We start from the raw sequence: 15,726 nt of genomic DNA, 5'->3' as shown, positions 1-15,726 counted from the left end.
GTGTTATCAAAGATACCAGTGAGTCCAACTGTTGTTTGATGGGACGAGAGCCACTTTATTAACCTCCAGCCTCATGCTCTGCGATCACTCCACTCCCCGTCCCCAGTCTATGACATCATCTTAAAGTGCCCCCTCTAGGGATTTCAAAATAAGAGCTGTTATTAACAATAACACCACAGTCAGTTGCGTTTCCAATTATTCCACAGGCCTAGTGCGACCTCATGCAGTTTAAAGTGGAAATAATATGTGAAGTGATCAACTATACTAGTAAGTAAGTAATGTGTTAATGATCAAGTAATAATGTGTTAAGAATTTTCCATATAAGTCACTCCTGATTATAAGTTGCACCAAACTATGAAAAAAACTGCGACTTATAGTCCGGAAAATACGGTACTATGTGTAAAAAGACCCATTTCCATCAACCATCCCCCCAGTGTTCTAATGGTCAATTGTGTTTGCTAATTGTGTTAGAAGACTAATTGAAAATTAGAAAACCCTTGAAAACAATTGTGCAATTATGTTAGTATTCATGGAAAACACTAAATTGTCTGAGTGACCCCAAACTTGAAAAAAAGTAGTGTATATTACAGAAAACTGATATTTCTTTTCATGTCAGTCGGAGTTGCATCAAGCAAGCGTGCCTATAGAATTTAATGATTGTCGATAATGATTGTCGTTTGTCAAATCTGTGGAAAGGTTGTCTTAAATTTGTTACATGCAGTTAATGGAATTATACGAAAACTCTGTATCAAATAATTTCTGGGTCAAGTGTACTGATCTGCTCGCAAGCGACATGAGCTCAACCGACAACATTACTGTACATATCCAAGCACTTGAACGTAACGAGACTAAACATGACAAGTGTTGTCCTAGATCTTTATTGTGCGGTCACTGCATCCATACAAGTACTGACACTTTGTATTAATGCGGGTGGCTCGATGGATTTCTGGATTCAGTGTACTGGTCTGCTTGCATGCGTAACAGGAGCTCAACTTGTCACGACTCGTCCCCGATCGTGTCATAGTTTTGTTCGTGTGTCTGTGTGCTCGCCCCTCCCCTTCTGTGTGCCCATGATCAGTGTGATTATTCCCACCTGCCTCTCGTTACCTGTCGTGTATACAAGTCCTGTCTGCCCCTCACTCCCTGTCGGATCGTCGATGTCGTCACGTTTGCTGTCCTTGCGGTTCCTGTCTGTTTCGAGTCTGTTTCTGTTTGCCATCCCTGTCGGTCAGTCTGTCATGTTATTAGTTTGCCAGTTCTCATCTGTTTCCCTCGATGCCTCGTTCCACTTCCCTTTTCCCTCAATAAACCCGGGTCCAAGCTGCACTTGGTCGTCCTGCTCCATGTCCCACTCCGATCCGTGACACAACTGATATGTATCACGGTGGATTACACTCACATACTTTAATCATGCCAACCTGAAGTCTGTTTTCCCGATGCTTCACCAGCATGTTACTTTTCCGACAAGTGGAGACAGCTTCCTGGACCTAGTCTACTCTGCGCATAAGGGAGCTTTCAAAGCCACCCCCCTCCCCCATCTTGGGCTTTCTGACCATCTCACCGTTTTGCTTTTGCCCACATACAGACAATTGGTAAAGGCATCCAGGCCGGTTCGGAGGCGGGTTCGGGTGTGGCCTGAGGGTGCCTCCGATGCACTTCGTGACTGCTTCGACACCACTGACTGGGACTTGTTTAAGCAGGCGGCCACCTACAACGATCGGACGGACATAGAGGAGTATACTGACTCTGTTTCCTCTTACATCGCGAAGTGCAACGATGATGTGACTCGCTCAAAATCCGTCGTCACTCGTGCGAACTGGAAGCCGTGGCTGACAGGGGCTGTCCTCAGACTGCCAGGGACAAGGCTTTCAGAGCGGGGAATGAGGCTGGTTTGAGGACAGCGAGGGCCGACCTGTCCCGGGGCATCAAAGAAGCGAAAAAGGCGTTCTCGTGCAAGGTATCCACCCACTTCAAGGACAGCAAGGACGCACGGAGCCTTAGGCAGGGCATTCAGACCATCACGGACTACAAGCCCGGGCCGAGGAGCTGTGAGGGCGACGTCCATCTACCGAACGATCTTAACCGGTTCTTTGCTCGCTTCGACGCCCAGAACAGCACTTGCCCGCTGAAGACCACTCCCCCCCCCACACGAGCAGCCCCTGCGCCTCTCTGCCGACGGAGTGAGGAGGGCGCTTGCCGCTATTACACCCGTAAGGCGGCGGGCCCTGACAACATCCCGGGTCGAGCGCTGAAGGACTGCGCTGGGGAGCTGTCGGGTGTCTTCACGGACATCTTTAACGTTTCCCTGCATCAGGCCATCGTCCCCTTGTGTTTCAAGGCTGCCGCCATCTTTCCTGTGCCGAAGAAACCTGCACCTTCCAGCTTCAATGACTACCGCCCCGTGGCACTGACGCCCATCATCATGAAGTGCTTTGAGCGGCTTGTCATGGAGCACATCAAATCCGTTCTCCCCCCCACCATTGACCCTTTCCAGTTTGCGTACCGTGCCAAACGGTCCTCTGAGGATGCCATCTGCTCTGCCCTCCACTCGGCCCTCACCCACCTGGAGAGAAAGGACTCATATGTGAGATTGTTGTTTGTGGACTTCAGCTCTGCCTTCAACACCATTGTGCCGCAGCGACTCATCTGCAAACTCGACGAGCTGGGCCTCAGTACCTCCCTCAGCAACTGGCTACTGGACTTCCTCTGTCAGAGGCCTCAGGTGGTGCGGGTTGGCGACAAAATCTCCGCCAGCATCACGCTGAGCACAGGGGCCCCCAGGACTGCGTGCTCTCAGTCCATTGCTCTTCACCCTGCTGACGCATGACTGCACTGCGACCTACAGCGACAACCGCATAGTGAAGTTTGCTGACGACACGACTCTGGTGGGTCTCATCACGAAGGGCGACGAGACTCGGTACAGGTCGGAAGTTGACCTTCTGACCACGTGGTGCGGGGACAACAACCTCCTGCTGAACGTATACAAGACCAAGGAAATCGTTGTTGACTTCCGGAAGGGTCACACAAAACACCTGCCGCTGATCATCGGCGGTGCTGTGGTGGAGAGGGTGAGCTGCACCAAGTTCCTGGGGGTGCACATCAGTGAGGACCTCTCCTGGTCCGCAAACACCGCATCACTGGCAAAGAAAGCTCAGCGGCGCCTGTACTTCCTGCGGAAGCTCAGGCGTGCATGTGCTCCTCAGGCAGTCCTGTCTACCTTCTACCGTGGCACCATTGAGAGCATCCTCACCAGTTGCATCGCTGTCTGGGCTGGTAGCTGCACTGAACAGAACTTGAAGGCCCTGCAGCGCATAGTGAATACGGCTGGTAAGATTATTGGTGCTTCGCTCTCCTCCCTGAAGGACATTTACACCTCCCATCTCACCCGCAAGGCAACCACGATTGCGAGTGATGCGAGTCACCCAGCTCACTCTTTGTTTGACCTTCTGCCCTCTGGGAAGAGGTACAGGAGCCTGCGCTCCCGCACCACCAGACTCGCCAACAGCTTCTTTCTCCAGGCTGTTAGGACCCTGAACTCGCTACCCCCTTCTGCGTAGCGTGCGGCACTGTTGCGCTATTTTCTGGAATGTCTGCTGTACGCTCACTTGCTCCTTTTTTGCTCCTCTTATTTATTTATTTGTTGTGTTATTCATTATTTATTCAGCACACTGTTGTTTACTTGTTACTTGATTGTCTATTGTGAGCCGTGTCGTGTCACCGTGGGATAGCGGGGAATGAAATTTTGGTTTCTTTGTGTGTCTTTGGCATGTGGAGAAATTGACAATAAAGCTGACTTTGACTTTGACTTGACTTTGACATACCGTACAAAAGCACATCAAAGCACTTGAATGGATTGAGGCTAAATGTGACAAGTGTTCTTTTCATGTTTATTTAGAACATTAGTGACCTCATAAATGAATATTCGATTTAACTGCTGTTAACTGCTGTTAAAATTACTATTATTGTTTCTATATAAATGACTGTAGTTTCGATAAGTTTTGCATCTTGCGTAACTTATTGTCACATGTCCATGCCAAATTCCACCCAGTCGGCAACTTTCCCTCAGCCACACCCACCTAATCGCTGTTAAGACTGTCACCTGCTCCCTCTTGTTAACATTTGTATTTAAACCCTGCCCGCGTGTTTCTCCCTGTCGGTGTTAATGTACTGTTAATGTTCGTCTGTTCCTGTTCCTGTCCCGTCATGCATTTCCCCTGGTCTCGTTTGTAGGCTCACGGTCAGTAAACGCTTCCTGTCTCTGTTCCTGGTCCAAGTGGACTTCTGTTCCCTGCCCGCTGTCCGTAAGCCTCTGTCTCGCCTGTGTCTCTGTTCTCCACTACCCCCTTCCCTTCAATAAGACCTGGTTCAAGCTGCACATGGTCGCCCTGCTTGATTCATACATGACACCTATTTTTAGTCAGCAACTGATTCTTCATTGGTTGTACTTACACATGGTCTGGGAATGTTCTAAATTTATTTGCAGAATATGCTCAAATTCAGTGATGAACATATTGATGAATCAGTCATTACAAGCGCACAAATTAGTGCGTGCGCATGTTAGCAAGTGAGATGCAATTTCTCCTGTCAGGAAAATACAGAATGCTTTAGATTGAAGGCAATTGATACTGAAGCTGCAACAGCTTTGAAGAGGGCACAACAGACACTTGAATGTTCTGCTTTTGATGAGTTCTATCAAAAAATGCACAAGCAAATAAACAATGGTTCCACAGTTATGCAGCAAAATGGTAAAAGGGCAGTATTCATTTTATTTTGAAAGGAAGAGCTCACAAAAAACTTGACCTGCTGAATGAAAATTAAAACTTACTTTGGGATTAGGGTGCCGACTAATAATGAGACTGACTGGTCCAGGGCCACATTCACTGAGGATGGCATAGGCTTCACTGAGGGCAGCAAAACGAAGACTGACTGAATCCACCTCCAGTATCTGATCTCCTCGACTTATGTAAAGAAGCATAGTTATGACATAATAGGTAAGTATAGGATTATATTACTGTCCAAGCACAGGTTAATACATATACTGTAGACGAAATGTAAATATTTATCTAGTGGATCTTAGGAATTCAAATGGTTCAGTGGTCGAACAACTCAAAGAGACAAAAGTGGGTCAGGTCAGCTTGTCTTTGTGTTTTTTGCAATTGTGTAGGAAAAGTGTTCCCTTGATTACCTTGGGGATTACTATCCAAGAAATGTCTGCAATAAGTCTGCAAACTAGAGGTTGACTTTTTGGTATTTTTTATTTTTTTTTTACGGGACATTTACGCCGCTATTAGTTTGTTACAAGCCTAGACCTGCAAATGGTTCTCTTCATTCTAAATGCTTATTACACTTAATACATTTAAATATTAAAATGAAGATTAGTGAGCTGCAGGCTTTGAGTGGAGTGTGCTCTGCTCCCCGCTCCTTGGTAGAGGACGAGTAACACACAAGTATGGCTAATTGGCTGAATGTTTAAGTTTTGTAAATTATTTTTTAATATCCTAAATTGGCTGACCTCAACTAGAATCCCACAATTATTTTCATCTGAAGGTACAATTCTGGTCGGTTAATGCGACTTTACACCCTTGTTTTGGCATTGTCGTCTTACTTTTGGTTGTCATCGTCTTCTTCTTCTTTATCTTCTTTTAAAAGAAGCACTTCCGTCATAGTTAGTCAAGGTAACTTACTTTCGCTTTGACCAACAACATCAGCAAGCACTTAAAACACACATTAATCCACTAGGACAGTGTCTTTGGCTAAAGATGCAGGATTGCAGTTAAGGTAAGATGTTTTAATACTAACTTTAACAAAAACTTTATCATTGTTATTTGGCGATGTTTCATCGGCCTTGTCTTACGTCTGGTTCTACACAACTGTTTTCTATAAGGCTTATACGAGCCGTACTGACAGAGTCAATGGCACTTTTTTTAGTTTCCGAACAGAACGTTGTTCAAAAGTGCTGTTTGGTCTACAGAATGCACCAAAAACAGAGTGCCAGTGGGCACTGTATCTGCTCCAAATGGGGACACAGCGCATCAGGCTGTCCAGATGGAAACAGTTCAAGCAACAACTGCTGTGAAACCCATTTCAGCTATGAATGGGTGAGTGAACTACCATTTTCCGTTTACCATTCCTACACTGTGAAACAAATAAATGAATAAATACTAATTAATTAATAGCATCATACGATGACACTGCAAAAATCTGCAAAACACCAAGGAAGGCCACAAAGGGTTACCTGCAATAAAGCTCATTTCACACCACACTTATTGTGAAGGAGTCGTGAGACATGAAATTTATGGTTTTCAGTCATATTGTACATATTCGGAAGTGTTGACTTAGCAGCCAACCAGGAAGTAAAGAGTGAGATTCACTGCTTTTTTGACCCACTGATTTATATACTAATATACAAGTCAATAGTTGGATCTCACCTCCAAGATATATTGTTCACTGTTACAAAGAAAGCCCTGACTGTTCATTTTAAATAGGACGCGAGCAACAGAGAAAATCTAATGGTAAGTTAGTTTAACCAAGCCAGCACCAAAATAATACAAAATAACTGCCATATCCTCGCCAATCGGAGGTGTGCGTATGACACGGACAGGTCGCATATTTCATTGCAATATCATTATGCTCTCCGCGCAGGCTGGAAAGACAGACTGCTTGGGAGGGAGAGTGACTGTTTTGATTGTTTGTGTATCTGGAAATTTGATTTGAGTAACAGTATTTACTTTATATTTTAACTTTAATTTAATCCCGCCTAAAGCATGAAGCATAAATTTGTGGTGTTAGTAGCAGCCACATACCGTATTTTTCGGACTGTAAGTCGCGTTTTTTTTCATAGTTTGGGTGGGGGGCGATTTATACTCTGAAGCGATTTATGTGAAATTATTCACAAATTTTCAAAGTTAAAAAATCCGCGCTGTAGTGAAACCGCGATAACCGAACCGTGATGTAGGAAGGAATTACTGTAATCTGAACTGCAACTGCGGCGCGGCGCATACACGGCGGTGTTTTACATAAAGGACAAAGGTTTTCGATCACGGGATTTAATGACTTGGAGTGACAGAGATTGTTTGATAAAATTCTTGTTTATAATTATATGGGCCTGTGGAATATTTTGAAGTGCAACCGCCATCAGCGGGGCACACCCGGCCGGCATTGTTGACATAAAGGACGATCGATGGATTTAATGATTTGGAGTGACACAGATGGTTTGATAAAGGTGGTATTTATGTTATAGTTATTTGGATAACTGTCAATGTTATGTTAGGCCCGTTCTCAGCTCTTCATTTGTGTTTAAGTCACGTTAGCATACCTATCGTTTAGCCTGTTGTTGCTCGTTCATGTTTGTTCTTGGTGTTGGATTTTGTCGAATAAATTTCCCCCAAAATGCGACGTATATCCCGGAGCGACTTTTAGTCCGAAAAATACGGTAGGTTTATTTGCATCTTGTTATGTCTCCATGAAATGCGATCAAAAAGCCTTGCCTCATTCACCCAAAATACTGTCTTCCTGAATCGCTCTTTTATGTTGCACATTTTCCCCTCTGTATTACAGTTATAATATAGTTACAGCACTCAGACCATCTCATAAATATGAAGTCTTAAGTCTTAAAATTGGCAATTAAAGCCTGACTTGTGTTAAATCGTTTGACTCATGTCCCCAACTTGATTAATATCCAGAAGAAATCAAAATCTTTTTACCTTAGCCTTCCATCCATCTTGGCAACAGATCCCAGAGATAGGCTATGGATGTAGATGCCAGGAGCAGAGTTATCTAGGGTAAGAAAACAAACTCCAATCCCCAGGCCAACACCAGGTTCTATGTATAGGGGAAAAGAATATACATACGTACTATTTTAGTTCTGTCAGGTGATCAAAAAATCTAATTAATTACAACATTTGTAATTAATTTTAATCTCATGTCTGATGAAGGTCCCCAAATAAAGATTTTAAATTCTCAGACATTACAACATTTAAGTGACTAATCAGTTGAATACACCAAGAAGAAAAGATTTGGAATCCACATTTGTATTGGTGAAATGTGTTTGATAAATGAGATTTAAAAGAAAAAACATTTGCAAACTAATTAGACGTAACCTTTTTTTTCAGTAGAAATGTGTTTACTATGCACTCTACAACCAACCTTAATACTACTATTATACTAAAGTTCCAGCTTGAAAATATGAACGTCTCTTGAGACATTAATGTGCTGAAAACGTGACTTGGCCCAAAAAAAACCCCACGTGATTTAGCGCATGAGTGACGACTGGGTGGCGATGACTTCTACATAATGTACATAATTATTTCATGGTCCATAATGAAAACTTGTTTGTTGTGTGCATGTCAGTTGCTAAAAAAGGTGTGTTTACCATTTTTATCTAATGATGTTTGTTAGAAAGTAATAGCTTGGTAAAACTTGCACCATAGCTGAAATAGGTGTTTTCAGAGATGACTTGTTGGCTCATGTTAGTTTCAAACTGCACTCTGGTGAGTGATGCCTTCCTCCTACAACCATAATGCAATATTTAATTATGATTATGTACATATCCATAGCCAGGCATTACCAGCGAATAGGGGCTGAGAGGCAAAGAGTGCATACTTGAGGTATGTGGTACAAATCTAATCGTGAGAGACTTGGGGAGGAGCTGAGTAATGCAGCTCAACAAGAAAGTGATGAGTTCCTGCAGTCTACAGGTAACGTAATGGGCTAAATCTGAAAAGTTTGCATATAGACTTGTCAATCACAATTAATTTTTATAGCCTCTTAATTTGCAATGTAATTAATTACTGAATTAACTCTTGTATACTGCTTGGACCGTGTGAATTTTAGGTACATTTCAAGCCGAACGAGGAAGCTGGTGCAATAGCAGCTACAAGCTTGCTCGGTGGCTTGTCTAGCTGGCAAAAGATGTTTTCTCTCATATGGTAGCCTATTAAGATCAAGAAAAGATTTCCATCAATAGGCAATCAGGGGTTGTCCTTAATATCTGTCAACTGTGAATACATAAAGCCATTTGAGCGATTTCTGTGATTAATGGGTATATAAATGAATTTAACTTGACATCTCGACCAAGATCTGTCGGATGCTCATGGCATTGTGAGCAGGATCGTTAGTAAAACATGATAAAGCAGCCATGAGTTGTTCCACCACAAGGATCACCTCTTCTCACACACAGTATGATGGTTGGCTTTGAAACACATCTTTTGTGACACCAGTCCTGCAAATATACTTACACACCTCGGATGTATGCAGCTAATGTACAATGCAAATTCGATTAAATTTAATTAAAAGTAAGTATTTATTATCTGGTGAAGAGTGAAGGCACACAGTCACTCATAGCTACATATCAGTTTCATTATACAGCATGAAAAATTGTAACAGGAACTGTATGAAAAATGTCAACCTGTGAGAATGTGTGCCCCCCTCCCATTTTGAGAACGGTGAGTCCTGGACATCGACTGGCTTTTTTTCTGTCTTCCTGGGGGTCTGTTCAGGTAGTGTGGCAAATCTGAACAGATTCCCTCATTCCTAGGCCAAATTACAAGGGGGGAACAGATCCTCACGGCGGCCCCGTGAGGCAAGGCAAGGCAAGGCAGATTTATTTATATAGCGCATTTCACACACAAGGCAACTCAGTGTGCTTTACATAAAAAGGATTAAAAAACAAAGAACATAGAGCATAAAAGAGGGAAAATATACAGAATATAATGCATACAAAATCAATAATAAAAAAATTAGAAAGAGAGGATATAATTTAAGAATACGCTGCGGTAAACAGTAACGTTTTTAGCCCTGATTTAAAGGAGCTGACAGTTTGAGCAGACCTCAGATCTATGGGAAGTTTGTTCCACAGGTGAGGAGCATAATAACTGAATGCTGCTGCTCCTTGCTTGGTTTTTGTTCTTGGGACACACAATAAGCCAATTCCAGATGACTTGAGAGGTCTGGATGCTCCATTAGGAACAAGTAGACCAAGCATGTATTTTGCGTTTTGTAGACCAGCAGTAGGATTTTAAAATCTATCCTTTGAGTCACAGGAAGCCAGTGTAGCAATCTAATGACCGGTGTAATATGGTCCAGTTTCCTGGTGTTTGTGAGGACTCTGGCAGCAGCATTCTGGATCAGCTGCAGCTGCCTGAGGGATTTTTTGTTAAAGCCTGTAAAGATGCTGTGGTAATTTTTTATGCTGGTATCATGCAATGTGTATCTCACTAGTAAGCTTAAGTGTGACCGGGTCATGTTCGGGTCAGGTTCGTGCGGGATTGTTTGGGACTTGGTCCAGGAATGTAGACTCATTGGCATCAGACAAATCCGGTTTCCATTAACAACTGATAAGATATACACCGTGTAGAGTTAGGGAGGCTAACTGGGGGGTCATAGATCATCCAACAGCCCCGTGTGCGCGCACCCGAGTGAAGGGAAGCGCGGGGGTATAAGTTTTAGGGCAAGAGTAGACAAAGGGACTCGAGATCTTGGCTAGGGCACGAGACACTTCTCTCTGACATCGGTTGAATAAAATCTTTCCCCAATCAGTCGTGTGTGACTGAAGTTTTCCTTACCCAAGCCAGCCACTTTTTCACCGTTTGTTTGGAAGACCAGCTGAGCACCGAAGAATATTCACCACAATGCCATTACAATAATCTAACCTACTAAAAATGAATGTATGAATACGTTTTTCCATATCTTGTTGAGACAGAAACCCCTTAATTCGAGTTATGTTTTTCAGGTGGTACTAGGCAGATTTAGTGATAAACTTAAGATGGCTGTTGAAGTTCAGGTCTGAGTAAATAATTACACTAAGATTTCTGGCTTGATTTATAGCTGTCAATGACATAGAGCGAAGGTGAACGCTGATATTTTCCTTTTCAGTTTTAGGTCCAAAAATGATCACCTCTGTCTTTTCTGCATTTCGCTGGAGGAAATTCTGGCACATCCACTTATTGATTTGATGAATAAAGTTACCCAGCGCGAGTAGGGGACTGTGGTCATGTGATGACACTGAGATATAGAGTTGAGATGTTCCATAATCTGAGCTAGGGGTAGTTTATAGATGTTAAAAAATAGCAGTCCCAGAATGGACCTTTGGGGAACCCCACATGTGATCTCAGACTCATGGTTTCCCATCCATCTATCCATTTTCTGAACCGCTTAGTCACCACGGGGGTCGCGGGTGCGCTGGAGCCTATCCCAGCCGTCATCGGGCAGCAGGCGGGGGACACCCTGAACCGGTTGCCAGCCAATCGCAGGGCACACAGAGACAAACAACCATTCGCACTCGCACTCACACCTAGGGACAATTTGGAGTCTTCAATCGGCCTACCAAGCATGTCTTTGGGATATGGGAGGAAACCGGAGTGCCCGGAGAAAACCCACACGGGCCCGGGGGAGAACATGCAAACTCCACACAGGGAGGTGCCGGAAGTGGAATCGAACCCGCACTTCGAAGCGTCGACATTAAAGGCGCTCGGACTGCTACGTCCTGAAACTCTGCCTTCAACACCATTGTGCCGCAGCGACTCATCTGCAAACTCGACGAGCTGGGCCTCAGTACGCCATCTGCTCTGCCCTCCACTCGGCCCTCACCCACCTGGAGAGAAAGGACTCATATGTGAGATTGTTGTTTGTGGACTTCAGCTCTGCCTTCAACACCATTGTGCCGCAGCGACTCATCTGCAAACTCGACGAGCTGGGCCTCAGTACCTCCCTCAGCAACTGGCTACTGGACTCCCTCTGTCAGAGGCCTCAGGTGGTGCGTGTTGGCGACAAATTCTCCGCCAGCGTCACGCTGAGCACGGGGCCCCCCCAGGGCTGCGTGCTCAGTCCATTGCTCTTCACCCTGCTGACGCATGACTGCACTGCGACCTACAGCGACAACCGCATAGTGAAGTTTGTTGACGACACGACTCTGGTGGGTCTCATCACGAAGGGCGACGAGACTCGGTACAGGTCGGAAGTTGACCTTCTGACCACGTGGTGCAGGGACAACAACCTCCTGCTGAACGTCAATAAGACCAAGGAAATCATTGTTGACTTCCGGAAGGGTCACACAACACACCTGCCGCTGATCATCGATGGTGCTGTGGTGGAGAGGGTGAGCTGCACCAAGTTCCTGGGGGTGCACATCAGCGAGGACCTCTCCTGGTCCGCAAACACCTCGTCACTGGCAAAGAAAGCTCAGCGCCGCCTGTACTTCCTGCGGAAGCTCAGGCGTGCATGTGCCCCTCAGGCAGTCCTGTCTACATTCTACCGTGGCACCATTGAGAGCGTCCTCACCAGTTGCATCGCTGTCTGGGGTGGTAACTGCACTGAACAGAACTTGAAGGCCCTGCAGCGCATAGTGAATACGGCTGATAAGATTATTGGTGCTTCGCTCCCCTCCCTGAAGGACATTTACACCTCCCATCTCACCCGCAAGGCAACCTCGATTGCGAGAGATGAGTCACCCGGCTCACTCTTTGTTTGACCTTCTGCCCTCTGGGAAGAGGTACAGGAGCCTGCGCTCCCGCACCACCAGACTCGCAGACAGCTTCTTTCTCCAGGCTGTTAGGGCCCTGAACTCGCTACCCCCTTCTGCGTAGCGTGCGGCACTGTTGCGCTATTTTCTGGAATGTCTGCTGTACGCGCACTTGCTCCTTTTTTTTTTTTGCTCCTCTTGTTTATTTATTTATTTGTTGTTATTAATTCATTACTTATTCAGCACGCTTTTGTTATACTTGTTTACTTGTTTGTCTGTTGTGGGCCATGTCTTGTCACCGTGGGATAGGGGGGAACGAAATTTCGGTTTCGTTGTGTGTCTTTGGCATGTGGAGGAATTGACAATAAAGCTGACTTTGACTTTGACTAACTGTGAAGCGGGCGTGCTACCCAGTGTGCCACCAAGCCGCCCTCATGGTTTCCCATTGACACAAAAAGTCTATCTTGTAAGTAAGATTTGAACGATTGTAGCACAGTGCCGGTAAGACGCACCCACTTTTCCAATCTGCTGAGTGGTATGTTATGATCAACTGTATCACAGCGGCCCCGTGAGGATATGTTACCCCCCTGTAATTTGGCCTAGTAATGAGGGAACCTGTTCAAATTTTCCACACTACCTGAACAGACCCCCAGGAAGACAGCAAAAAAACAGCTGGAGTCCAGGACTCACCGTTTTCAAAATGGGGGTGGGGCAAATCCTCACGGGGCCTCTGTGCGGATCTTTTCCCCCCCTGTAATTTGGGCTAGAAATGAGGCAACCTGTTCAAATTTGCCACACTACCTGAACAGACCACCAGGTAGACAGAAAAAGATCCAGTTGGAGTCCAGGCCTCACCGTTCTCAAAATGGGGGGTGGGGTGGGGACAAATTGTCACAGGTTGACATTTTTTATAGAGTTCCTGTTACAATTTTTATCCCCAATGTTTTATTTGATGGTCACAATTAAGTATAAAGTCTCCTTTGTAATATATACTCCTTGTAGCATGTAATGGTACTCAAAAAGAGGAGTTCCTTTGCATCGAGGTTTATACAAAACGCTCACGTAATTATATCGTTGCTTTTTGGTGTGTTCTTCATGTTATTGAAAACAGCACAGTGCTGACGCCGTACAACGCCGTACAGCATCGATTTTTCGCTTTCTAAACAAGGCGTGCGTGCTCCCGCGGCAGGGGGAACAAATCCTCACGGGGGAACCAAATCGAGCACAACACCTGTATCACTAGCACCCCCTGCCATAAGCCTGGAGAACCTTTTTTCGTAGCCTCCGTAAGATCTCTTTTCAAAGCCGTTTTGTTCATCTAAAGAAACACGACGTTACAGACAGATGACAAAAAACACAAGATATTATATACACCATCTTAACTACGGAAATTAATTAATATAGCTACAGTGTTTGAACACTTAAACAGCGACAAAAAGACAGAGAGCAGTTCAGTCTAACTGCATAGCCTGTCAACATAGGCAGCCGTGTGATCACGCAATCCTCAGAGAAGGCTACACATGACGTTGGCTCCTCCGAACGAATCGTCTTCGGTTTAAAATAACTATAAAAATTCAGCGATTTTGGTTCAGAATGATACAAAATTATTGAGATTATAAGGAAAATTACTTTATATTAAAAACAATTGAATTTGTCTTTTCCCTTTTTATGATGGCAGGGGAGGCGTTGCCTCCTCTGACCGCACGTCCCTGAGCATGTAGTGGTGTAATATATATATATATATATATATATATATATATATATATATATATATATATATATATATATATATATATATATATATATATATATACCTTTATCAAGTATGACCTCCATGATGATGCAGTCCTTTGGACCTGGACCAGGAACCCTTTGGCCATCAGTCTCATCAATCCCAGAGGGAAATGGTGTTCCCTCACTGGTATTGGAGTTGGGTGAGCTGGAGCGGCTACGAGTACTTGGGGTTGCACAGGGTGTAAGACTGGGGCTCCGCAGGTGTGTTCGAATGGTCAGTGTCACAACACCTTTTTTGAGTTGCTAGAGGAACAACAGAAATATGTCTTACTTTTGAAGATAAGTCAATTCAAAAGAAGGTAGGAGTATTTAAATCCAAACATAACATAACACATTTATTGACACGAAATTAGCAAGTATTCTAAAATGGTCACTTCGGATACCTTCCACGTTCAAAAAACATGCATGGTAGGCTGAAGGACCACTCCAAATTGCCCATGATTGTTAGTGTGAATGGTTGTACAGGACAGTCGCAGAAAATTAGAATATTGTGATAAAGTTCTTTATTTTCTGTAATGCAGCTAAAAAAAAAAAGTCATACATTATGGATTCATTACAAATCAACTGAAATCTTGCAAGCATTTTATTATTTTAATATTGCTGATTATGGCATACAGATTAAGAAAACTCAAATATCCTATCTCAAAATATTAGAATATCATGAAAAAGTAAATTAGTAGGGTATTCAACTAATCACTTGAATTGTCTAATTAACTCGAAACACCTGCAAGGGTTTTCTGAGCCTTGAAAAACACACAGCAGTATAGGGAAGACTGCTGATCTGACTGCTGTCCAGAGGACCATTATTGACACCCTCCATTAGGAGGGTAAGACACAAAAAGAAATTTCTCAAAGAGCAAGCTGTTCACAGAGTGCAGTTTCGAAGCACATCCACAAAAAGTCTGTTGGAAGAGGGAAATATGGCAGGAAACGCCGCACAACCAAGAAAGATGACCGCAGACTTAACAACATTGTGAAGAAGAGTCGCTTCCAGAATTTGGGGGAGCTTCAAACACAGTGGACTGAAGCTGGAGTCCAGGTATCAAAAGCCACTGTTCACAGATGTATCCGGGAAATGGCCTACAATAGCCGTATTCCCATGGTCAAGCAACTTCTGAAGCGTCTGACTTAGGCTATGGAAAGGAAGCACTGGACAGTTGCAGAGTGGTCCAAAGTCCTCTTTTCAGATGAAAGCAAGTTTTGTATTTCATTTGGAAGTCAAGGCGCCAGAGTCTGGAGAAAGGCTGGAGAGGAGCAAAATCCAAGTTGCTTGAAATCCAGTGTGAAGTTCTCACAGTTAGCGATGGTTTGGGGAGCCATGTCAGCTGCTGGTGTTGGCCCACTGTGTTTCATCAAGTCCAGAGTAAATGCAGCTGTGTACCAAGATATTTTAGAGCACTACATGCTTCCGTCTGCTGAAAAGCTCTATGGAGATGATGATTTCATTTTCCAGCATGATCTGGCACCTGCTCACA

The 15,726-nt window shown here is 44.3% G+C and overlaps 1 protein-coding gene across 1 annotated transcript in view; it reads right to left on the bottom strand.

The window, feature by feature from the left end:
- Positions 1 to 15,726, bottom strand: part of pdzd2 (PDZ domain containing 2) — a 293,772-nt gene that overhangs the window by 119,304 nt on the left and 158,742 nt on the right. Inside the window, exons 12-14 of the mRNA XM_088374954.1 lie at positions 14,272 to 14,494; positions 7,704 to 7,821; positions 4,826 to 4,958 (exon numbers count right to left, since the gene is read on the bottom strand). Coding sequence (XP_088231080.1) covers positions 4,826 to 4,958; positions 7,704 to 7,821; positions 14,272 to 14,494 — 474 coding nt within the window. The remainder of the gene's footprint in view (positions 1 to 4,825; positions 4,959 to 7,703; positions 7,822 to 14,271; positions 14,495 to 15,726) is intronic.

Source organism: Syngnathus floridae, chromosome 5 (assembly GCF_059516105.1).
Source record: "Syngnathus floridae isolate MCC-2025c chromosome 5, RoL_Sflo_1.0, whole genome shotgun sequence".
Lineage (NCBI taxonomy): Eukaryota > Metazoa > Chordata > Actinopteri > Syngnathiformes > Syngnathidae > Syngnathus > Syngnathus floridae.
The sequence above is the reverse complement of the archived record's forward strand: the minus strand, read 5'-3'. Positions and strand labels throughout refer to the sequence as shown.